A 26,969-nucleotide genomic window follows, 5' to 3' on the forward strand; every position below is an offset into this window, starting at 1 on the left:
CTGAAGCTGAATTCTACTGATATCTCTGACATATTTGCTTTTTGTGAAAAATATGATGATCTCAACTTGCTTGATTGTCTTGCACGTTATACACAATTCTAAAAAGTTCAACTGTTGTTTTAAGTGTTTTCTATGTGAAGAAATTTCAGGTTCTGAAATTATTTCTGTCATATTTGTCTCAATAGCTAAGAAATCTTTCAAGCTTGGATCTCCGTCACATAACAGAACTGGACAATGAAACCGTGATGGAAGTAGTAAAAAGATGCAAAAACCTTAATTCGCTCAATCTGTGTCTGAACTGGATCATTGATGACAGGTAACTAACTTCATTGTAACATCTAAAACCAGTATAAAGCAAATTTAACTACTTCTATTAATTGAGAGTAATTCCTCATGACTTAGGTGTTTGAGGAAATCAATAAAAGCATGCAGTATTTTCTGAGTGTTTGTTCTTGTTTGTTTTGGATAAATCATCTAAAATATGTACAGAGTGTTCATGTATTTCTGTAGTGAAGAAAAGTTCAGTCATAACTGCACAACGGCACTAATCTGTTTCCTGTAGTTTTCATGAGATTTTGGTCTTTACCATCTGTGACTGTAAAGTACAACTGCAGTTATTTTTCCTTTGGTAGTTGACAGCATTTAAACAGATTTACATGCATATAAACTATGAAGCATATTTTTGACTACTGAAGCAAAAATAAACTGATTGTGGGTTAAGTAGTGGAATATATGTCTTTTCTATGGAGCTACAAGTCCTTCATTGTTTGGCAAAGACTCTTCAGAAGGAGACTGAAAAAATAATGGGGTTATTACCCTAGGCTTTTTACTTTTGTCCAGAATACCTCCTATCCTGCTGTATTTTGTCCTTTTGATGAACTTACTTATTTTAACAGTAATTAAATACATACAGATGATGTACAGCTATCTTGCGTATTATACGAAAAATACTGATGTTGTAAAAACTGGAAGCTTTGAAAAAGTTGAGGAAAGCCACCACCACAAGATACACAGGAAAAACATTTTGGTTGACTTATTACATCTGGTACTTTAAACAAAAGAAAAGAGACATTTTTAGCAGGAAGAAGTTCTAAAACAGTTTCATATAAACCAGAGTGGTTTTGACAGTCATATTTCTTTCCCATGTTTAAGGATTTTTTGCTAACCTAGTCTCTTTGAAGGTTTTCTAGCATCTTTAAGAATGTGCCTAAGTCTAAATAGCTTAGACTTTGGTGAAAGTGTAATGTTCTAAAAATACTAAAATTGAAGTGTGTTGAGTAGGAAGTACCATTGAACTTTTACTGAAACCTCTTTTAGCCTTAAGTGGGTTTTTTGGTTTTGTAGGCTTTAGTCAGGCCCTTAATATAGTTTTACTGATTTTTAAAGCATTTGGTGGCAACCAAATCAGATCTTTCTGTGTGCATGTGCAAATAAGGCTATCGTAATGGAACATTATAGAATAAATCAGAAAAAATACTAAGAAGAAAAAATGTAAATTTAAAAGATATGCACTTTCAGCTTTTAATTAAAGCACTTAAAAATAGTATACCTTTCTGATGAACATTTTGAGTAGGACAGTCTGCTAAGTATCATCCAAACTGATGGCAAAATGTTCTTGCAATTACTGTACTAGAGGTACTAGAATAAGAGAAGTATCTTTCAATTATGTGCATCTGACTCCAAAACTCCATACTGAATATAGTTATAATTATGAAACTTAACTGGAATGCTGGAAAGGAAGCCCTTTCCAGCAATGACAGATAACTTGCTGTTTTGTGTGCAACTTCAGGTGTTTGACTTCTATCTTTAGCAGTTTGAGGGATATCTGCTCTTTATTATATTCCTAAATGATCAAGGAACGAGGAGCAGTTAATGTAACATTTTTTGTGAATCTCACTGTGGACTTTGAGTTGCAATTTCCTTCAACTTCTAAATTACGTAATTTATTTAGAGATAGACATTCAAAAGCTTCACATTGACTGAAGTGTTAAGAGTAGTTCTGCTTGCTTAAGTCATCCTATACTGAAACACTCCCATAGTAATATTGCTATAGAGGACATTTACCAGGCCCTATTGTATCTGTGGTTCTTCTTATAAACATCGTGGCACAAGGAACAGTACAGATAAGGTAAGGAGTTGTATCTAGAGCTACAGTCAGATTTTTTTGTGCCATAGCAGTACCGTTCATCGAGGATAAGGTTTCACCTGCATAATAAGAGATGTTACTGGTTTTGCAACCACCGGACAATAATTTCCCAACATTCCTCTGTAGGTCATGCCAAGTCTCCGTGTAGTAACATCTCAGGAGAGGGGTATTTTTTCACATAATTTTGCGCACACTGATTTTAGGTGACTTTATTACCAGGTGCTTAGATTTGCAGAGCATCTGGAGGTTGTTGAGAGTAAGCTGTGGTTATGACATGAAGGCAGATACTCAATATCTGTATGGCACAGTAAAAGAGGGAGTTATGTTAATTATTGACCTTATGGTGGTACTTACTGGCATCACATTTCTGATTAGTGATGTGGGGGAAGGTAAGCGTGGTGCACTTCCTTGAGCTTTCAGCACAGGTGGGAAACCTGGATTTTACCTAATAATACCAGTTCTGAGAAAAACACTTTTTTTCCTGTAGTGTTTCTGAAGTTTCACTTCAGATAAACCAGAGTAAATGGTGTAATGGAACAGTGTTCCCAAACTCTAATGATTAAGACTTGTTGATAAGGGTTCTGATTGGAGTTATAGAATCATAGAATATCTAGGCTTGGAAGGGACCTTAAAGGTCAGCTAACCACAAGATCAGGTTGCTCAAAGCCCAGTTGAACCTGGCCTTAAGTACTTCCAGGGAGAGGAAGTAGATGGAGGAACATGGAAATACAGACTTCTGACAAGGGTAGCAGTCAGGAAGTAAAGACACAGAAGAAATTCAGAGGCAACATGGTAAAGCCAGATGATAGGCCATCATAACCAAAATATTTGTGCTGTAGCACAATCAGGAGAAGGAGCACTTTGTCCTTTGAAGAGGCTCCATCTGCTTTATTCTACTGGGTCACTAATACAGATTCACTTTCTCAAGATTTTTTATTATAACTTGTTGGCAGACAGCATATGGGGATTTCTATGTTGTTACTTAGCAGTGTAAACTGCTAACATGGTCTTCCATATGCTACAGAAGTGTTTGAAATGTGTGTTGACTGCTTATTTTGAGTTCCTAAGAATACATGTAGTCAGCCTTGCAAGCAAGCCTCTGCTGTGATCTGGATGTGTTGTGCATAGGAGATACAATTCTAAAGATAGCTTCTACAGGTGGTTAGGTCACAAGAGCTGCTGGTGTCTGTGAATGCCCCAAAATTTCATTAGTAGACATGAGCATCAAAATAGTAGCTCAGTTCTTACAGTAAATTTTTAATAAAATGCAAAATTAGTGAATGCTAGATTTTCAAGAAAACTAGTAAGTCCTCTGTTCCTGAAATTGTTAGTCCCTGCATGTTTGATTCAGACATTATTTTAAGAAAATTACTTCTAAATGTTTTGCATTTGTGTGGTGGGGCTTTGGTAGTGACAGAGGGGCCAGAAGGCTGTGAGAAGCTGTGAAGAGGTTCCCCAGCTTCAAATCCAGACATGTCTCTGGCCAAGGCTGAGCCGATCAGCTGTACTGATAACATCTCTGTGATTAACATATTTAAGAAGAGGAAAAGGAAACTGCATGAGAGCTGTACCAGAGCAGAGCTGCCAAGGTCATTGAGGAAGAAATGCTGGAGAAGGTGTTCCCCTACAGCCCGTGGTGAGAGAAAGGATGTATCCTGCAGCACATGGAGAAGCACAGTGGAACAGTCTGTGAAGGGCCATGGGGGAGCAGATGTGGACCTACAGCTCATGAAAGACCACAATGGAGCAATGTAGACCTGCAGCTTTAAAGGGCCCCACACCAGGTGCCAACTTATTCTGCCTCCATTAAGTGGTTAGGGTGAACCAAAACACAGAGAAACAAATTACTCTCTCCCCCTACCTGTCGTACCCTACTAGGGGAAGGTAAAACGGGGGGTAAGGAAGGTTGGAAATTAGAACTAGAACAAATTTAATGGAACAGTTCTGCCCCTCACCACAAGGAGAACATTGAGGTGCTGGAATGTGTCCAGAGGAGAGCTACCAAGCTGGTGAGGGGCCTAGAGAACAAGTCATATGAGGAGCAGCTGAGGGAACTGGGCTTGTTTAGCTTGGAGAAGAGGGGAGATATCATTGCCCTCTAAAACTACCTGAAAGGAGGTTTTAGGAAGATAGGTGTTGGCCTCTTCTTCCAAGTGAATAACTACAAGACCAGAGGAGATGGTCTGAAGTTGCAGCAGGGGAGGTTTAGATTACTTACGTAGAAAAATTTCTTTACTGAAAGAGTGGTCAAGCACTGGAACAGCCTGAGGTGAGGTTGAGTCCTTAGGGAGTTGGTTGAGTCATCATCCCTGGAGGTATTTAAGAAATGCAGATGTGGCACTGTAGGGCATGCTCTAGTGGCATGAATCTAGAGATTCTAGAGATTGCATTGGGTTTGTTGTGTGAGTTTTTTTGTTTGGTTTGATTTTTGTTTTGTTTTGGTGTTAGTTTTTGTTTGTTTTTTCTTGTTGAGTGTGTGTATGGTTGGACTTGGGGATCTCAGAGAGAGGTCCTTTCCAATCACAACTATTCTGTGATTCTGTGAACAGGGAAGGGATAGTAACTAGTAGGAAAGTAATGAGAAATATACATGTATATGTATATATAATATACTGTACTTAATACCCAATGTTAGTGGTAGCTGATATAGAAATCTAAAGGCTCCTAATGGCAGTGTCCCCATAGTAAAGTGAGGCCAGAACTGTTCTCATCAATGGATGGAGTCATATTCTGCAGAATGTGTGTCAGGCTGAAGACAGCCAGGAGCTTCTTGCTGAGACATCTACAAGAAGGGAGGAAAAGGAGCCAAGGCCCCAACTTTCCCACCCTTCTGGTGTTTTATTGAGTATGGCAGAAGATGAGAGAATACTGAGGTCATCCAGTCCTTCTCTCTTCTGCCCCCTGGACCTCATTGACGTTCTAAGTAATGCCTTTTGTCTTTCTTGGGCTTGTCCATCAGAAGTCATTGCATCAATGCCATAAAATTAGTTTTTTCCCCCTCAAACCACAATGCTAAAATAAAAATGTACAAAGCTTTCAGCTAGCATATATTTTTGCAAAGACAGAATGTTAATTTTAACTGTGGTGACTACAAGTGCTAATCTATCATCTTTGTATTTATCACCTTTGTACCTACTGAAGTGGAAGTATGGTTCAGGAGCACTTGTATTTGTTCCTGTTAATTGGTATAATCTGGATTTGTGAACATAGTAGAGCCTTCCAGAGAAGTAACTGTACATTTATATGATATTTATAATGAATCATTCTGGGTGAATACTGGCATTTCTTAATTACAATTTAATTTAATCTTTTCAGTGTTATCTGAAAGATGATCTCATTTGGGTTCTGCATATTCATCAGGTACTTAGTCAGCTACATTAAAAACCTAAACTCCATAAAATTTATGTTATGTGAAACAAATAAATTTTACTTTTAAAATCATTCTTCTGAATGTCATACTTCTTAATTTAATTTGTAAGAAAATTTGCTTCACTATATTCCTTTGTGATTAGCCCAGAGTTGTGAATTAACATTGTATTGCTGGCAGATGCCTACACAAGCTGCTCTGTCACTCCTTCCCCCTCCCCCTGCAACAGGACAGGGAGATGACTCACTGGTTACTGTAAGGAGAAAACAGACTTGACTTGGGGCAGATTAATGTATTGCCAATTAAAAGTAGAGTAGTATAGAGAGGAAAAAATGGGCAAAAGTAAACCACCTTCCCTCACTCTCCACTCCGCTTTTCCCTGGAGTCAAGTTCAGTCCTTCATTCCCAGCTCATCTTCCTCTTCCCCTGAAGCAGCACAGGGCAATGGGAAGCAGGGACTGAAGGTAGTACGTAAGATTTCATCTCTGCCACTCCATCCTCACTCTTTTCCTTTGCTCTGGTGTCAGCTCTTGCACTAGGTCTTTGTGTCAAGGTTTTGTTAGTGGAAAGGCTGCAGGGGTGGCTTCTTTGAGGTGACAGAAGCTGCTCCTAGATCAGACAGCCAGTTCCACCTGACTCTCAAATGGAACCAATGATGGCCAAAGCTGAGGCAGCCAGCAATGTAATAACATTTAAAAAGAGTGAAAAGCGTGCACAGCGGTCAGGAAAGGGGAGTAACTGTGAGAGAGAAACAGCCACAAAGAGCAGTGAAGAAAGAGGGAGGTGCTCCAGGCACTGGAGCAGAGATACACAGAGAAGACTGTGATGAAGATCATGGTGACATAGGACGTCCCCCTGCAGCCCATCAGTGTCTCTGCTGTAGCAGATGCCCTCTCTGGAGCCCACATCAGAGCAGGTAGACGTGCCCTGAGGGAAACTGTGACCCAGTGGAGAGCCCCTGCTGGAAGAGGCTGCTGGCAGGAATGGCAGCCCATGGAGAGGAGCCCGTGCAGCAGTGCATTTTCTAGCAGAATTGTCAGCCTGCAGGGAACCCATGCTGGGGCAGTCTTACTAAAGGACTGCACTCTGTGGAAAACAACCATATTGGAGAAGTTCTTGTAGAACTGCAGCTTGTGGGAAGGACCCGCACTGGAGAAAGTTGTGAAAACTGTCTCCTATGGGAGGGCCCCATGCTAAGCAAGGGAAGAGTGTGGGTTGGAAGGAAGAGCAGTCTTATGAATTAACTGCAATCCCCATTCCCCATTGTCCTGTGCTATTTAGATGATTAAATGAGTTGGGAGTGAAGTCAGGCCCAGGAAAAAAGTTGGTGTTAGGTGTTTTTGTTCTTATTTCTCATCATCCTGTTCTGTCTAACTGGCAGTAATTAAATCAGTTTCTCTAAGTCAAGTCTCTTTTGCATATGATGATAATCAGTGAGCCATCTCCCTGTCCTTATTTCCACCCATGAGCCTTTTTTGTCTTGTTTTCTCTCCCACTCCTTCTGAGAAGAAGTGAGAGAGCAACTTGATGGGCACCTGGCAGCCAGCCAAGGTTAACTCACTGCAGCTCTCCATGGGCTTCTGTCTTTCACAAACTGCTCCAGTGTCTTTCCCATTGCCAGCAGTTCTTCAAGAACTGTTCCAACGTGGGTTCCTTCCATGGGGTACAGTCCATAAGGAACAGACTGCTCCAAGCATGGGACCCACACAGGGACTACTTCTGCCAGAAGGCATTCTCCTGTATCAGCTGTTTTCCATGGGTTGCAGGTTCCCTCAAAGGCATCTCCATCTGCTGTGGCATGGGGCCTTCCATATGTTGCAGTGTGAATATCTGCTCCAGAGTGATCTGTGGGCTGTAGGGGAACATCCTGCTTTACCGGGGTCTTTCACAGGGGGCTGCAAGGGAATCTCTGCTCTGCTGCCTTGAGGATCTCTGTCCCCATCTTGGTGGCTGCAGGGCTGTTTCAGTCATCCTAACAATCACACTGTCTCTCTCACACTCTGCTTTGTACAGCATTTTTTCATTTTCTTGAATATGTTTTCCCAAAGGTGTCATCATCTCAACACTCTTCTAAAATATTTTATGATAGTTTCTTTGACCTAAACACACAGCAAATAAAAGACTAAATGTGTCTAATAGCTCTCCCCACTATTTTTATTCTTTCATAAATAGCTCCAGTTTTATTCTTAACAGCCAGATAAGATATAAGGACCAGGAGATCACTTAGCAGTTACTGTCAAGGGCAAACCAGATCTAAATTGGAGAAAATTAAGTCTGATTTATTACTATTTAAAATACATTTGGGTAGAGAGAAACAAAAGAGCAAACATTAAACCAACAGCTTTCCTGTCTGTTTCCCAGGCTTAACTTAATGTCTTCACTCCTGAGCCATCCATCACCCCAAGCTGTAGGGGAGGATGAGGAGAGGGGTGTTACAGTCAGTGCACAGTGATTCCTCTCTGCTGTTTCTTCCTCCTCATGTGCTTCCTCTGCCCTGGTGGGAACTCTTTGTGGGCCACAGCTCTTTCAGGAGTATCCATCTGCTCTGGCATGGGCACCTCCATGGGCAGTAATATAATACTACAGTGTAGTGATGCATCTCTGCCTTCCTTGTCCTTGGTGTTTGTACTGCTGTTTCTCGTGCTCTTTCTTTTCCCTTCTCTCCTGTGTTTGGTAGGCTTTTGGCTTGGTTTTGCCTTTTTTAAAATACACTTTACCAGAGGTACCACCATCTTAGCTAAGGGGCTCAGCTCTGCCCTGGGTCTGTTGGGGCCAGCTGTGTCTGGCACAGTCCTCACCAAGACTGCCCTGCAGCCCCCCATGCCAGCACCTGGGCATCTGCACCCAGCACAGAGGTTTTCATTTCATAACTAAGGACAAGGTACAGTGGGTCATTTTTTTTCCATAACCACTTAAAAATTTAATTTGCACAACTTTTCTCACTATGGTTATTAAAAAAGCATTTAGGTGCAATGTTTCAATTTGTAGACATGGGAGCTGCCACTCAGACTTTGTTTCAGTGATGTGATACCTTATGTAATTTAGCTTTTTTTCTCCTGGTGAAATACCATGTGAGAATGGTATCTTAGATGGCCAGGAATGCAGAATTAACTTCCTGAGGAATCTAGCAATGGCCACAAATTGGTGCTGTTCTGTATAATTTTGCTTTAAATACTGGTTTACTTTTCAGTCCAGTCTGCAAATTATTTTTAAAAAAATTGAATATGGCTCAGCACATATCTTGGCAATTATCCCAAGGCTATCCCAAATCACTATCCTCATCAGAGGTACTTGTGCTTTCAGCTTCTGGTCATGAGCCCTGAACCCAGTTTATAAAGGCTTCTGGAAATAGTTTCTTTGACATTGTTACCAAAGAAATTATTTTTTGCAAACATTCGATTAAAACAGATCACTCTTGACAACGTTTAATGAATTATGCAAGTCAGAATGCATTTTCCATAATTACACATAGCTGTCCATTTATTTAGGTTTTAGCCTGGTAACTGTACTCTCTTGATTAGTATTAAGATAAAGATTTTTTAAGGAATGATTTTCTGGTGGAACTGGGTGTTATCAGAAAGAGTGAAACTTTCAAGCTATTGTCACAATTTGCCACTCTTTACGTACTTGAAAAGGGGGAGAAAATAGTCCACTGTTGTCACATTGCTGAAATGTATGATAAATGAAGCTCTGTAAATGGTGAAAATATGAGAAGGGTGATTAAGTCTGACAATTCTCATGTAAAAACTCGAGATGATAAACATCTCCTGTGATTAGTTATTAGTGTAGTGCAAGGGACTAGCATCAGCTTGAACAATCTTATGAGTTGTGACATAAAAAAATGTTGGAAGGTACGTATGCACTTGTTAAACCAAAGGAAAAATTACTTAGACTTGATTGCTAATAATTAAAAATGACAGACTTGGTGCAAATGCAGCTTGATTATTTTCTGCATGGCATTCCTTGCAGAAATTAAGAAAGTGCAGTCTTCTCTGAAGGAATGGGAATGATGATGTGTTACAAATCTGAGTCCTTAGTGCATCTTGAAGACTGAAAGGTTTTGTATGTATATTATTTCTGTACAGCTAAAGTATTTTCAATGTTACAATTTGAAGTAATACAGAAAAATTTTAAAAAGTCCCATCTACTAATGCTCAGAGAGGAAGATGTAGTCCTCTTGTGATTATTGTTATAAGCCATAATTCACTGTGCAGATAGGATAGACAGTACTTGAAAGAAAGAGAAAATAAGGGATGGCTGTCATAATGATTTACCAAACTGTCAATATTGTTCAGAATCTGTCAGTGTATCTAGTGTAAGTACCATTTAAAAGGACCATAACCATGTTCTAAATTTGTTTTGTGCTGTCCTTGCTGCTTTTTTCTTTTTTGTACGTGTGTGCGTAGGTGAAGCTGGACAGAACTGTGTGGGACAATAAAAAGCATTATTTCAAATACTTTAATGGCAAAAGGCAATATAGAAACAACATTGGTTCCTTACAGGATAAGGATGGTCACCTCCCCAAAAGAGATACAGACAAAGCAGAGGTATTTCATGCATTCTTTGCCTCTTGTCTTCTATACTGATGATGGACCAAGGAGGCCTCAATGCCCAGAACTGCAGGGCCATGACTGCAACCCTTAGGTGACCCTGAACTTGTTTGGGATCTGCTGCTACAGTTAGATCCCTGCAAGTCCATGGGCACTGATGGTATTTATCCAAAATCCTCAAAGAACTGGCTGATATCATCACTAGGCCTCTCTCCATTATTTTTGGGAGGTCCTGGGAATCTGAAGAGATCCCAGTTGACTGGAAGCTGGCTAATATTGTATGAGTATTCAAGAAAGGCAAGAAGGAGGACCCTGGAAGCTACAGGCCAATTAGTCTTACTTCAGTGCCTGGTAGAATCATGGAAAAGATTATTCTAGGAGGTATTGAAAAGCACCTGGAAGACAGCCAGCACGGCTTTGTGAGGGGAAAGTCCTGCTTGTCAAACTTTGATCAAGGGAAGTCAGTGGATGTAATATTTCTGGACTTAAGGAGAATTTCTGATACTGTCTCTCATAGTATCCTCCTGGGTAAAATGTCCAGCATACAGCTGGACAACCATGCTATATGATGGGTGAGCATCTGGCTCACAGGTCAAACACGAAGAGTGACAACGAATGGGATAACATCAGGCTGGTTACTGGTCACTAGTGGGGTCCCACAGAGCTCCATCCTTGGTCTGGTTCTCTTCGACATCTTCTTCAGTGACTTGGATGCAGGACTGAGAGGAATTCTAAGCAAGTTTCTGGATGTCACAAACTGTTGACTACCTCGAGGGCAGGCAGGCCCTGTAGAGAGACTTTGACAGGTTAGAGAGATGGGCTGTCACCAGCTGTGTAAAGTTTTAGGAGGGCAAGTGCCAGATTCTACACCTATAGGATGGGGCAACCCAGGTGGCAAGTACAGAATGGGGAATGAGTGTCTGGAGAGCAGCACAGCAGAGAGGGACCTGGGGGTCTTGGTTGATGGCAAACTGAACATGAGCCAGCAGTGTGCCCTGGCAGCCAGGAGGGACAACTGTGTCCTGGGGTGCATCAAGCACAGCATTGCCAGACCTTGAAGGGAGGTGATTGTCCCACTCTGCTCTCTGCTGTTGCAGCCTCACCTTGAGTACTGTGTCCAGTTTTGGGCACTGCAGTAGAGAAAAGATGACAAAATACTGGGGAGTGGCTGAAGGAGAGCAGCAAGGATGGTGAAGGGTATGGAAGGGATGAATTATGAGGAGTGGCTGAGGTCACTTGGATTGTTCAGTTCGGAGAAAAGGAGGCCAAGGGTGACCTCATTTCAGTCTGTGGCTTCCTTAGGAAGAAGAGATGGGACTGGCATGGGACTGGCAATTTCCTCACTCCTGTGACTAAAGACAGGACGCAGGGAAATTGTAGGCAGCTGAATCAGGGAAGGTTTAATTTAGATATAAGGAAAAGGTCCCAGAGGGCAGCTGAGAAATGTAATAAACTCCCCAAGGAAGTGGTCACAGCACCAAGCCTGCCTGAGTTCAGGAAGCATTTGGATGATGTTCTCAGGCACATGGTATTATCCTGGGGGTGCCCTACACAGGGACAGGAGTTGGGTTTGATAATCCTGATGGGTCCTCTCCAGACAGGCATATTCTATAATTCTGTGATAAGACCCATGGTATTGGTGGGATCATGCCATAAAATAAATAGGAAACATGTCAGATGCTATATGCTAATAGCCTTCAATCCTGTTCAGTTTAACACAAAGCCTTTTAACCTTCTTCTCTTGTTGAAGCTAAAGAAGGCTGATACATGCTGAATTTTCTGTGATCTTAAATGTAGTAACTTTTGTGTGTTTAGAATTCAAGATTAACCAGGAAGTTCTGACTGTAAAGGAGATGAAAACTTAATGTACCTTTGAGAAGCTGTAGTAATTTTGAAAATTGAGCTGACAGAATAAATGACTAGGTAATTCTGGAATTGACAGGAATAATGTAATGAGGAAAATGAGCAGTAACTTAAACTGAAAGTGGTGGTCATGGTGATGCCTGTAGGGTACAGGCAGTAAACAAATTAATGTTAAAAAATAAAAATTAAAAAGTTACAAACACTGACTTCTATTCCAGCTTTTAATCTTATAGACTGAGGAAGAGACTGCTATACATGTAATTCTGTGTGCTGGAAGGAAGCTGCTCAGCCAGCTTGCACAGGTATCATTCACAGGGGCTGAGTGTTTCCAGGCCTTACAGTCTAATGCACACAAAGGAGAGAAGAAACACCCTGGCCACTCATTAAATATAGTCTGATTTTTTAAATAGCAACCATTTGTATAATCTGTGAAATGTTTTCTGGCACTATGCCACAGCTGGATTACTGTATCTGTTTCTGGGCTCCTCAGTACAAGATGGACATGAACATACTAGAGGGAGTCCTGTAAAGGGCCACAAATTTGCTGGAAGAACTGGAGGAGCTCTCTCAAAATGAAAGGCTAAGTGAGCTTGGATGGTTAAGGCTGGAGAAGAGAAGGCGCAGGAGGATCTTGTCAGGCTTGGGAGGATCTTGTCAATGATAATAAATACCTGGAGGGAGGGCTCAAAAAAAAGAGGGAGCCAGGCTTTTATCAGTTGTAGACTGTGGGAGGATCAGAGGCAATAGGCACACATGGAAACACAGGAGGTTCCTCCTGAATATCAGGAAACATTTTACCATGGTAACAATGACCGAGCACTGCCCGGAGATGCTGTAATATCTCCATCCTTGGAGACAAGGACTCTAGGTGCCCCTGCTTGATCAGAGGGTTTGGACCAGGTGATGCCCATAGGTCTCTGCCAACCTGGGCCATTCTGGTATTCTCATAGTAACACTTTCTGCTAGAGATTTGTTTGTTCAGTTAAGAAAACTGGAGGTAAAGTAAGTGAGCTCCAGCGCAGCAACCATCCTCCTTGATGTCTCCCAGTGTTTCAAGGTTTGTTGTTACGTGTTTGTACAGACCATTATCTCCCAACTCTGGAATATGTATTGGCCAAGTAGGACTTAAAAGATCCTCAAAGGATGTAACACATGACATTGTCATCATTGATGTTATTACTTACAATGAAGAGTGAGAAAAAATTGATTTCCTCCTGTTTCCCGCAGTACCAATGGGATTTCACAGATGGTTGTGAGCCTATAGTAATGGTATAGTTAAGAGCAATGCCAGAAGTTGTGCCCTGGAACAGATTTGCCAGGTTGCAGTCAATGCAGACTGTGCATTATAGTCTGCTACTATTGGAGCATGATTGAAAGTAGTGTTTCCAAAGACCAACACTTTTCTATGTGTGATGTTATCCTTCCTCCCCATACATAAAGCAGAAGATCTTACCCTTTAGAATTGTATAGCTCAGTTTTTTACAGTCTAGGTATTTCTTTTGGCTGTTAGTTTTTAGTGGTTTCTTTTTCTACAAATTGTTTGTAGTGAATCAGATTTCCTTTTTTTAAGTGATCCTTTTAATTTTGGTATATGTATGCTATATTAACAGAAGGTCTTTCGCAGGTATTTGATATAGGATAGGTGTTTTGTTGTGCTTTCATTCTAAAATTGCAGAAAAACAAAAATATGAAATAGTTTGGTTAAAATTTCAGGTTATTATTAATTTATTATAACTGTACTTGTGTCTACCGATATATGACCCCATTTACTAAAAATAGTTTATAAAAATAGTGTGAATCTGTTGTAATTTAGACTCTTCTCATATAAACACATGTAAGTTTAATTTCTGGATCCTAGCAGCGTTTAAACTTCTAGCTAATAGAGCAGAAAGATAATTGGTCATTTAGACTTTGAAGAAGTGCTTGTGTAGTCTGTATTGACAGTCAACACAGTCAATACAATACTTTCAGACATATCAGTTAAAGCAAGCTGAGTTTGGCTTAGAATGTTTGTGCCATCCTTTAGTGTTTCAGCAGAGATAAAATAAGAAGTCTGTGCTCAAGCTTTCATCCATTAATTGTCTTCTGGTCTGGGAGACTGTGGTAGGAATTAAAAAGGATAGGAGACTCCCCTCGGGCAACCAACTGAAAAAAATGCATGCAGCATAGCTCTACTCAGTAGTCTCCATTTGTACTGTTTGCCTGGATGATTCAGGTCTCTGTTGGTGGCACTAACAGAAGAACTGCCTACATTTGTTGTAGCTTGGAGCTGACTGTAATGGGCATTAGTAGCTTAGAAATACAAGGTTACCTTCAACCCTCAGTTCCTCATTAAACCACAAAAATACATTTTATTGTACTATTCTATTAATTTCCAGGGAAATATAATGTTTTTTTTTTTTTAATTTAGTATTCAGAATTCAAAATAAAATAATTGATATACAACTAAAAACTATACTTTCTAGTAGCATCTTACTTTTCCAAACATTACTTGAAAATGAAGGTTCTCGGCTTTAACAAATCATCTCATTTGCCTTATCAATTCATCATTTTTACAAATCCTATTTTACGATATTTTCTATAGCTCAGTGAATTGCAATCTACATGAATTGTTTCAAAGAGTGAATATAATATAGAATAGAATATAGAAATATTCCTTTAGACAACTCATCAGAATAACCTCTTCTGTACTCCCTCTTCTCCTTACATGTAATTCTAAAGAATTGTGTTAAACATGTGGTCTAAGAAAAAAAAAACCAACAAAAAAACCTCTTACTATGAGGAGATTCTTGTATCATTCTCTTCTAAAAATGTGTTTGGTTATTCTGGTTGCTGTATAATTCATGTAACAAAACCTGTGTCACCATGCTTGACAGATTTAATTTCTTAAGTAAAACAGAGTTATGTTATAAAAAGGAAATCTTACTACAGTACTGGAGTCTGTTAAGAATTTGATAAAATATTTAAAATCTTGAGATGAAATCTCAATCATTTCAGAAAAACTTTTGATAGGACATACACTTTTATTTTTAGGCTGAGGGAGATGGGTCTCTTCAGCTTGGAGAAGAGGAGAATGAGAGGTGACCTCATTAATGTTTATAAGCATGTAAAGGGAGAGAGCCAGGGGGATGATGCCAGGCTCTTCTCAGTTATGCCCAATGATAGCACAAGAGGCAACAGATACATTCTTGAGCATGGGACCTTCCATATAAACACGAGAAAAACAATTTTTACTTTAAGGGTGACAGAGGTGCCCAGGGAGGTTGTGGACTCTCCTTCTGTGGTGACGTTCAAACCCACCTGGATGTGTTCCTGTGTGACCTCCCCTGGGTGGCCCTGCTCTGGCAGGAGAGTTGGACTCAACGGTCTTTTGGGGTCCCTTCCAACCCCTAATTTTCTGTGCTTTTAGCTTGTAGCATTGTTTTGATTTTCTTGCTTTTCTCTATATTTAGCTCAGTAGTCAATACTGATGAATATTTGATGAATGAAGCTTGCAAAAATATGTCCTAATCAGCCCTAATCCAAATGACGGTATATTAATATACCTATGAATATGAATACATCTGAGTTTTATGAAATAAATAAGGTGAAGCAATGAGTAAACCGAGTGTTTTTCAAAAGTAGTACAAAAGTTAGTTTGAATTTGCACTGGTTTTAAATTGTTACGTTTTAAAATTTTTTAATTATTATTTTTTTAATTACAAATGGGTTGGTCACTGCAAGAACTGCTCCAAACACCTCAATATGATGAGTCTAAAAAACTGTATTCTAATGTATAGTAATATAAAATATATGTATACATATATAAACATACAAAAGTAATATGTTGTTTTCACATTTATTTGATATTTTGTATCTTCCTTTCTTTTTTCATAATTTTGCATTACTAATGGCAGTAAGTGACAGAAGTAAAAAACCTCCCTGAAGCAATTTTTCATATTGGCTGCCAAAACAGAAACTGTCAATACAGAGATGATAAGAAGGTGCTGATTTTCTTTTCCTTCTCTAGACCTTTCCTTAGTCTCTGATTTTTCTCATTTACAGGCTTATTAAAATGTTAATTACTGTTTATTCTGTTTTTACTGGCTTCAGTTCAGATTTGGTTGTTTACACATCAAATGCCCAAAAGATGTAGTTCTCAAAATAGTTTGTCCTGACTTTCTATGGAATTCATCCATTTGTATAAATAGCTTACTGTATGGGTTTTAGTAGGGTTTTTTTTTGGTTGTTTGTTTTTTGTTTGTTTTGCTTTTTAGTGCATAGATGTCCTTTGGAACAGAGATGATAGTGTATTTGTAAAACATTATTCAAAATGTAGCTGTACAATGGACTTTTTCATATTAAATTAGGACTTTTCAAACAAGTAACCCTGCTTGAAACAAGAACTGTGTCAGAAATTAAACCATGTGGTGTTGGAGGCAGTTTCATGTTCTAATGAAGTAAGTGTTGTGCTGGTGGGTTAGGTGATGATTTTCAGTAACCATTTCTCTAGACATTCCCAGTGTATATTTTTGTAGTTCTGAAACAAGGTCTCGAAAAATGAGCTTACATCTCCAATATGTCAGTGGATCTTTAATTTAAATTCAGGAAATTATTTTATCACACTTCTCAATCAACCTCCATTTTATACAGATACTTGACATGGTTCCAACAGTAAAATAAATTATTATACAGCAAAATAAAGCCTCTTCTTCTGAAACTGCACACTATGCTATTCATTTTATCAGGACAGAAGGCCTTTCAAGTACCTACTGTTCTTCGCATGCTGCCTACTGCCTGTCACAATTAACCTGTTTTAACAAATGCCTTGAAAATAGTGGCATTAAATAGATGAATCTAAGTAACTTTTGTTACAGTAAGTGATATGATTATATAAAGATCTGTATGCATTGTTCAATTGCATCTTAAAGAGTCTACAGGAAAAGTGACTAGTTAATTTTTTTAGGTATTTTGCAGGAGCATCTGCTCTCAGTATCCTCAGATCCACTTTTAGTATAGTTTAGATCAGTAACCCAGCTTTGTTCATGTTATAAAAACAACATTTGAATAACAATGAACCTGTAAATGTCTAGAGACAAGAGTTATGCAGACAGTCTTCCACTTCTCATAACAGAATTTCTTTGCAAAAATACATGCAATGAGAATTACTCTTACAAAATACTTTCTGAATGTGAGGCTTGCATGGGGTTTAAACCATTATGTTTACTCATCCTTCCTAAGTACAGATTATGTTACAGTTTTTAATATAAAGTTTTCAACTTATGTAATATTTTAATGGTTTAGTGAAATTTGAAGATATGTTTTTTCACTGAAATATGAAATAGAGTGTATATGTGTAATACTGTATAATATCCATACGTAAAAAATATATGTATATGTATATACATTATGCAGAATTCGTTAATGAAGTTCAGAATTTTTGTACAGATTTTTGGATAAAGACTGTATTTTTAATCATAATAAGATCACATTTAAAAACAGGGTTAACACACATTCTACAAGAAATTGACTTGATTGTTTTTCTAAATATACCTTATAAGTAGCTGTTCCAACTACACGAAATAATAATTTCGTAAAATGATGTTCTGCTATTTCCCATCAACAATTATGGGTATTTTGATTAATGGCATAGCAGAAGGATCAGAATATATTCTTCTTCTCTTATCTCACCTCTGGCATCAGACAGTAAATACTTGTAAAGGAGAAGAGTGGGTTATGAAAAATGAGGAGATGGTTCTAATATTGAGTTATTTTGTGCAAGATCCAAAGATTAGGAATTACTAACTCTTGTTGACATGGACAGGTGGTTTAGCCTGTGCCTGCATAAGGCTAGATAATAATTTTACTGCTTACAACAGAGAAGCTGTAAGGGAGCCAAAGGGTAAGTCAAAGTGTGAATTCTCAGGAAAAAAAAAATCCTTTATTGTAGTTGTAGTGAAGACACAACATCAAATAAACATAATTTAAGACACAATACTTGGGATGGGTGGGAATACTGGGTGGTGTAGAATATCTCTTAAAATATTTGTCACTTTTCATTATAGTATATAATCTAATACAATTTTTTTCATTCTGGCTTTCACTCATGGGTACAGTTGTAAAACCCTGTTCTGCTGTAACATCAGCATGAAGAGGTGATTGAGAATCCCATACTTTTGCTTTTTCTCTGATACGTGTGGGAAACGACAGGGGTGATTTGTCTAATTGCTCTACTGTAGCTGCAGTTATAGAGAAAAGGTCAATCTAGTAATTGTCAACTAAACTACAAAAAAAAAACATATTTATAACCCTGCAGAACCATTATGTCGACTTTATGCTGTTCGTCAGTGTATCACGCATTTGGCAGGATGTATAAATCTAATCTTTCTTGAAATTACAGTAGACCTGCTCTGTTACAGGCAGTTGGTGCTGCTGAGTAGAGATAACCTTAAGTATTGTTTATTTACTGCACATTCTTTCATTGTCATATTTCTATGTATTTGTGCACAGTAAAAACCTGGCTACTTCAATGAACAGAAGTGGATGTGGTGACTTGCGGTTTGACCCTTCTGTTTACACATGCAGTAGATGACAGGACAAAATCTATAGCTTGTAGCTGCTATGGTTGTGTTGGCATCAATTTCAGCTATTGATTAGGGTATGCGTGTTAAAATTGCAAATGCTATGTTTTTAGGTATAGTCCCTGCCCTTTGGGAAAGTTAGCGGTTACTATTGTAGGGAATGCTTTTTGGTAAGGACTTTGTGTGCGACATTTACTCCACGGTGATGGGAGACAGGATTATGAACAAGCATGACAAAGTAAATCAGCTGTGTGGATATAAATACTAAGTCACAGTCCAGCCTTTATGATTGGCCAGTACTAATTTTGTCTTTCTGTCCCATCTTCTAGTATGATTAACATAGTGAGCTGCTTTTGCTGCATTCCTTCTCCTTTTCTACTTTTCTAGTGAACAAAAAGACTGGGGAAGTGTTACATCATCCAGGAGCATATTCAGGCATAGTGAACAAACATTTTTGTCTGCTAATTTGCCACATTAAGCAATCCTGTTCCTGCACTTCTGACTGTTTACCTGTAGCATCAATACCATCTCCATATTGTCCTTGTTGGCTACTTCAGCCATCTTTAACTTATTTAATCATATTTAGCTGGGCTGATATAAAATGAATTTGCTGTGGTCTGCAGCTTTAAAGAGGAATTACTTCTATTTCTTTAAAATCTCTTGTTGCTCTGTTGGATCGAGCTTACATCAGCCATCACAGTGGTGCAGATTGTACGTATTTGTCTGTGGACTAACTCAGTGCAAGCGTAGGAATAACAGGAAATAGTCTTTTGTGTTCAAGTTCCACTACAGCAAAGTTCGTCATTAAAAAGTGGGAGTTTGAGAAGAAAAAGTTTTTTACATTTTATATTGGGACAGTATCATCTGTCTCTTGTGCAGCTTTTAGGAAGATTTTTTTTTAGGTGGAGGTGATAGAGAACACAATTTCTTTCAGAAGGTGCACGATAAACTTTTTGTGAGTCTTTTCCTCAATTGCACTGAGGATGTAGTAGAGAGTAGGAACAATAAAGACCTTTAAACTATTTTTTACTGTCACATTAGTTGTGTTGCTTCTTACATATGAAGACACTATCATCCTCACCTGCTGTCAGATTTTATACATAAAAACTATTAAATAATACACCATACAAAGACTTACTGTGTTATTGCATGAGGAGATTTAGATGTATGCAGTATTGTGAAATGTAAAGAAATATATGATAAATTAAGCAGTCTGTTTCTTTCCCCCTCTGTTGTGGTTTCTGTATTTGTCTTGTGTTTTTATGTAAGCATAATCAATTATACACCCATAAGGCTGTATTGTGCAGCTTACTTTAGGAACACAAACATCCAGTAATGCAGTACTCTCTAAATGAAAGTATGTGAGAGAAAAACAACCAACCAATTTTGAATAAGAGTAAGCTACTAAATATATAAGTAGTAAATTTACCAAATTAAACAGTAGAGGTTGCTGTTCATCAATCATCTGAATGAAAGAGAAAAATCTTCATCAGATTCACCTGAATGAAGAGAAAAGCATTCAGTAATGCAGAGTAAATTCTTTTTCACATTCCTACTTTACTTAACAAGGTGACATTGTTATGGAAACTCATGTGAAGCAAATATAAGTTTATATCAAAATTGTTAGAAGGCCTGTTTGGTTTTTTCCTGCTTCCAAAGGCTCCCTTAGCCTTTATATTGAGCCTGCATAACCTGAAATGGTTACAGAGCTACAGCAAATACCTAGGTTATCCTCTATTTTAAAAACTCAAACTGGTAATAAAGCTAGAGAAAGAGTATTTAGAATGTGTAGGGATAAATATTTAAATAGTTAAGCTAAACTTGATCCGGTAAGTATCACGAAAGATAGCAGTATCTTAACCATGAGATGGATTTTTCTACATTTTTTTTCTTTTCTTACTCCTTTTATCCACTCTTATTCCTCCCCAGGATGCATATACAAAACAGAGGCCAGTTAGCAGAATAGCTCAGTATAAATACACTCCTGAGAGCTATATTAAGTGTGATATGTTTCTGTAGATTGTTCTGGAAATGTGTTGTGTGCTAAGAAATCCTTCAGATTTTTTAAAATCCAAAATAAGATTCAAGGAGTGTTGGTGTAGGGTAATATGTTATCTGTAAATTCTGTTCTTATTCAAAGAATGAGCAAGGAATAAATTAATTTTAATGAAAATGTTCAGAAATGGAATAACACTAAAAACTCCATAAAATTTGAAATAATTTCAAAGTAGTTGCACTGAAATACATAGGATGTTGAGGGGCAAGTTGACAGAAATAAGAACAGATTCAGTGGAAACAGAAGAAAAATGTCTTTAAAAGACTGGTAGTTATAATGAAGGTTAAGGTTGGTATTAAAGCTGGTATTGTTTTGTGGTTTTTTTTGAGAAGAATTCGGTTGAGGAGAGTAAAATTATACAGCATTCTATGATAAAATATGTGTACATTTGAAACCCACATTTCTTGCCTCAGTGGAAACTGCTCAAGATACAAAAATGTGAAAAACAGATCTATGCATTGTTGGAACACAGTGAAAAAAAGAAAAGGTTTTATCCAAATAAGTAAATTATTAATCCATATGTCTGGAAATACCCTAAGGGAAAAGGTGGAAGAAAGTCTTATGCCAAACCTGAAAAAAAATAGATTGTCACTGTGTCAGACCTCAAGCTGTTTTCTTAGTTTGCCAGCACCTAATAAATATATATGTGTCAAATTCACAGAATCACAGAAAGCTTTGGGTTACGATGGACCTTAAACATCATCTTTTTGTCTCACATGGGCAGAGACAATTCCCACAAGACCAGGTTGCTCCAAGCCCCACCCACCCTGGACTTGAACACTTCCAGGGAGGGGGCATCCACAGGCAGTATGTTCCAGTGTCTTATCAACCTCATAGTAAAGAATTTCTTCCTTATGTCTAATCTAAATCTACCCTTTTCCATTTCAAAGCTGCTAACCCCTGTCCCATCACTATGTGATATTGCAGTCCCTTCACTACATGCCCAGTTTTCCTGTAGGCCCTCTTCAGGTATGTGAAGGAGAAGCTGAATATTAAATTTTTAAATTAATTCCACACTGAAGAGCAAATACTGAGGAACAGACTTTTTTATCATGCTGTATTGCAAGCTTTTTATTTAGATAAAGAAGAAAAAAGTATGTATTTGTCTGCATGACAGATTGGTTAAAAAAGAAAATCAAGAAATGCTGAGACCAATTGGGAAACTATGATCCCCTGAATATGGTATCAAGAGTTGAGTGCAATTGCATGCTTTAATGTTACTGTCTTTTAAGCTAACTTGCTTAAAATGTCTATTACTCCATTTCTTCCTTTAAAAATAAGAAGGGGAAATTATATTTTTAAGGACTACTAAGTTAAAAGATCACAATTTTTTTTTTTATATATAAAGAGCACAGCTGAAGTCGGGAAAGAAATAATTCACTGTATAAATCAGTAATTTTAGAAGTGCTTGTATTTCAATGTCTAATACTTTGAATTTGATAACATACCAGATTTATAGCATTTGTAGCTCTGCAACCCTTTTCATACACTGGGGGAAAAAAAAAAGAAACGAAGTAGGTGGTAGTATCATCTATTTATAAAGACAGCATTTTATACATAATATATACATTAGAAATTTACCATATATGTTTTTCATTTGTGTTTTGCTCCCCACAAGAAAGTATTAATAATGTATTAAATACTTGCAGAAAGAGTTCAGAATGCTGCTGTAGTACTGGATACTTTCAAATGCTTAACAGAAGCTGAGATTTTGTAGCTGTAGTATTCCACTGTAAGGGACATAATAGTCTATTGTTTTGGAAGGTTCTTCTTTTTTCTTGGCTAGTCTTTTCTCATTTATTTTTCAAGCAACAGGATAAGGACTATGAAATATTTACTTACAAATTTGAAGACTAGTGTAGCATAATTATAAATTGAATTATTATATCCTTCATAATGAAGTTAATACCATCTTTCTTTTTCTTTAGAATTTTATTTTATTGATTTTCCATGCACTTTGCTTTCTTAATTTGAACCTAGGTTAATGTCATGTATTGAAAGAGATTGATGAGAGATAATAGTAATTAGTTGTTTATATGTATGTCTTCTAACTGTACACAAAATTACAGCTGCTGTATTCTGTGGATAATACAAGAGGGAGGGAATTAGTAAGTAACAGTGAAAATAGAGTTTATTCCAGGCCATCTAAATTATTTAAGTGAACAAAGACCATGCTGACGAACATGTATTTCAGTATAGACATGTACAAAATTGTATATTTAGAAACAAAGAATGCAGAATATAGCTACAAAATGCAAAAAGAGCTTGTGAACGTATTTTATAAATACAAATGAACAATGCTCTTATGTGGTTTTTATCAGTAAATCCAGAGTAGTTTCTACACATTTTCTGTCTTTTTTTATCATGCAGCATGGTGCCCTACAATACCTGCAGCTTCTCTAGCACTCTCATATGCTTGCTGAAAGCAGGCAAGAATACATGTAAATTTTTTAGTTTCAGTTCATATACTGTATTTTTTTGTCCTTCTTGCATGTAAATGAAAGCATGTCTACAGTCGATATTACTTAACCCAGAACAGTAACCTTTGAAGTAAGTCTCATATAAAATGTATGTGTTAGACAGTGATTAGCCTCATAAATTCTGGTTCACAGTATGTCTGTGTAATTATTGTTAAAGCCCTAGGATATTAGGAGGACATTAAGCAGGCTGTGTCTTTTTCTTTACATATTGTGTAATGCTGCTGCAGTATCTCAGAGAAAAAAAAAAAGAAAAAAAAAAAAAAAAAAAAAGAAAAAAAGAAGAAAAAAAGTAGTATTTAAATACAATTAACTTAAAGAGCTTTTTAAGAGATTACAAGCTGAGCCAGGCAAAATGGCATAAGCTCTCATGTTTTATTTAAGAACCTGCTTGAATGGTTTGTACTGTCCCAGGGCTGCAACAACTTAAATGTGAAATTCTTTTCTACTGGGTATAATCATGGTTTTGTTTCATGTTTTATGCAAGCAATGCCTTCTGTAATCTTCTTATTTGAGCCTTGTGTTTAACTTATTCAGATTAATTTTTTCTTATGGGAAAATAAAGAAACTCAGGAAAGAAGTAAGTAATGCAAGTAATTTGAGAGAACATATTTGAACTGAAATAGTGTGTTTATAGTAGGGTTCATGGACATGTATAATTTCCAAAATTAAAAAAAATAAATACATCCTACTTATTGGAATACTTGGAATGCATTACCAAAATTCTAGGGGTGATGAGAAACTGAATGAAATTAAACATATTTCTTGAAGAAAAAGTGATGAATTTGTGCTCACAGATGGATTTTATTAAAACCTTTAATATTCTTAATTCTTTCTGTTTATGGAGGCTTAATTAATGCGATTAATACAGATAAAGAAATCCTTTTTCACTTCTCCCTCATGCTGCCCTCATGTTCAGGTGATTAGAAATTCCTGGATAAAGCTGTCAGGATCATTGGCTATTGTGAGGAATATGTAAAAATCAGATTTTAATTTATTGGTTAACTGGCTTAAATGAGGGAATTAACAAGGATGGTTCAAGCAGTTCATGAAGGTTTATTCCAAGTTAGAAATGCTTGACAGTGTCAACAAGCAAAATGGTTGTGGAATGTCTGTACTAGCACTTACAGTAGTTAAATTTATATTGCTTGTCAGCTCATAATACCCAGTGAGCATACTGAATTTTCTCTGTGGGTGCAAAAGAAGTCATATGTATGTTGCTTCCTCAAGATCCAGGCATACATGTTTCTTCACAGCCTAAGTCTTACAAATACTTTTTCTTAGTTCTCACAGATGTTAGTTCTGTTGGCCCAGTTCATTCATGTCTTACTTTAGCTACCCTATTAAAACTTTCAAAAGTTCTGGTTTTTGTGCAGTAGATCTGCAGTACATTCCCTCTCTGTAAATGGCACTGGGAAAGGGGAAATATTTTCTTCAAAAGTAGTTGGTATTGTTTTCTAAAAGCTTTTTCAAAAAGTGTTGATATAGGATCTATAAATTTAGTTTTAGCTAAAACCCGAAAATCTCATCCTTGAGTTTTAATTTTATTATACGTATTCCAGATTCCTAGAGGCAAATACTTGTTGTTTTCCCTTCATTATACTATTTGAAAACTGGCTGAAGCTGGTGCGCTACACCGATCGTTATATTTGTATTCATAATGAAATCATAGCTCAGAGGAATACAGAACCTTAAGTATTATGGATGCAGGTAAACCATGCTGGTGTTCGTTGGTATGTTTGCTTTATTTGTTTTCTTCCCATTGTTGGTATGTTTGCTTTATTTGTTTTCATCCCTCACCACAACCCCAGTGTAGGACATTTCAGGACCTCGGAGAGCAGCTGGGGCACCCGCTGTTCTGGGACTCTGCTGGGTCACCTCTGGGTTCCCGTGTCATGGAGTGTGTAGATCTGTGTATCTCCTAATGTAAGCAGGAGAGAGGGAGTATTTAATGTAACACAGAAATTTAGTAGCTTACTTGGAAGCACATATTGGTCAGTTTTACTGTTACTTCTCAGTAAAGCAGTCCCAAAAAGTTTGCCAGGTGCTGCTGCTTGCAAGCAGGTGGCCTAGAAACATGTGACACAAAATAATTTCAAAGAGCCCTCTAAACAGAAGAAAAATATATTCTACCTTAATCTTCACGTTCCTGTTTATTCAACAAAACGTATCATTTTTTTTGTTTTGTATTACATTTTCTCTACACAATAATGTACACAAATGTAGTATGATTGTATACTGTTCATTTCGCCTTTATACTGTTGCATTTTGAGTTCTTTAAACCAAAGCAAACTAACAAGAAACTACCAAAGGACAGCTTTTCTTTGTTCTGTTTTTGAATTTCAAACCGTAAGCATGTTTCAAAAGAGCAGTAATTGCAATTAAAATGAATTTTGCATGAAGGAGCCACTATATTGTAACAAACCAACATTTTTAAAAACTAATGTCCAGTGTTTTGTAGACTGAGATTGTTATTGGTTTGTTTTTAGAGGAGTTACAAACAAAATATGGAGCAATGGAAAATTTAAAATACAGATTGCTTATAATTCTCAAAATGAACATGTATTTACCATATTAAACAGCTTTTGTGACTCACCTGCTGGAATAAAGTGGGGGAAGAAATTCCCATGAAAGAGAGGGAAAACAGTGACTGCAAAATGATTGCTGTTACATTGTTGCCTCTTAACATTTCCCTTTCTAACACAGCCTACAAGAAAGATGTATTCTGAAGAAGTATAAAAATAAATAAATAGAGATATTTCTGGTGATTAAAATTCTAAACACTCTTCTTAGTATCTTATTATGAGATTATGATATTACGTCTACTTTATAAGGATCCTACAGGAACAGCATATTTTGGTTCTAAGCTAGATCAGTATTTCCTGAATAAAATCTTACTGAGAAGGCACCTATTGACATAAAGTAAAAATTTTGCTAAGTACAACTAAATAAAACTTTACTAAGTTTTTACTAAGTTTTTTAGTACAAACTGAAAAATACTTGCAAAAGAGTCTGACAATAGAGGATTTAGGGATTAGTGGCTTTCCTAGGCCTTTAGGAACATGTCATGGATTTAGATATTTAAAGGATTTGGAGCAAACAGACACTTCTCTCACACTGGTTGATGTAATGCTATTTTACCTTTCCTAGTTTGGAATAACACTCCTTTATTTTTCCAAGAAAGCCTTAATTAAAAGCCTTATATTCAGACAAGGGAAGGAAGTGTGCTGCAGGAGGGAAGTCTGTTTAGAGGTATTCTAGACTTTCATCTCTGCTGACAGTGCTAGGTTGCTGTTTTTCTTTGTCTCAGATTAACATGTACAATTAAGGATAGAAATTTAAAGTTGCAAATGATTCTTCAACACGGTATTCCCAGGTAAAATGTGTGTAAACAAAAAATGAACACATAGTAGTTGCATAATGAGACAGATAGAAATATGTAGTCTGAAATATGTGTCTATTATTTGTGCTTTCAACGTTTTAGTCCCAAACAGCTATTTCCAAAACCTTAAAAGACCTAGAGGAACTGTCAGCATTTATTTCACTTGTGCCTGCAGAAATATATGTGTTTTATTCAATGTTTTAAAATGTAAAGCAATTATTAGGCTTTCTGGATTTACTTAACTCAAGGTAGACACTTCTCTCCCTTCATCTACTAAGCCAGTCATTTCATCATTCATGGTGATAAAGTTGGGCAAGAATGGCTTGTCATTGGTGAATCTAGGTGATTCCAGGTAAATCTGTGTTGACTACCCCAATGGCCTTATCGTCCTTCATATGCCTGGAAATGGTTTCCAGGGCTAACTGGTCCATTACCCTTTCATGGATCAAGGCAAGGCTGGCCAGTCCTCAGTTTCCTGGATAAACTTTTTCATATTGAAGACAGGAGTCACCTTTGCTTTCCTTCATCCTCAGGCACTTCTAGCTGCTGTGATTATTCAAAGGGTATT

The 26,969-nt window shown here is 37.4% G+C and overlaps 1 protein-coding gene across 2 annotated transcripts in view; it reads left to right on the plus strand.

The window, feature by feature from the left end:
• FBXL17 (F-box and leucine rich repeat protein 17) overlaps window positions 1-26,969 on the plus strand; it is a 234,712-nt gene that overhangs the window by 79,038 nt on the left and 128,705 nt on the right. The window contains exons 6-7 of one of the 2 annotated variants that reach the window (XR_011723334.1): window positions 186-404; window positions 651-941. Coding sequence is in view for 1 of the 2 variants with exons in the window: in XM_071731205.1 (XP_071587306.1) it covers window positions 186-316 (131 nt within the window). In the remaining variant the exon portion in view is untranslated. Of the gene's footprint in view, window positions 1-185; window positions 405-650; window positions 942-26,969 lie in introns of those variants that run through there. The other variant, XM_071731205.1, reaches the window with a different exon arrangement.

Source organism: Heliangelus exortis, chromosome Z, assembly GCF_036169615.1.
Source record: "Heliangelus exortis chromosome Z, bHelExo1.hap1, whole genome shotgun sequence".
Lineage (NCBI taxonomy): Eukaryota > Metazoa > Chordata > Aves > Apodiformes > Trochilidae > Heliangelus > Heliangelus exortis.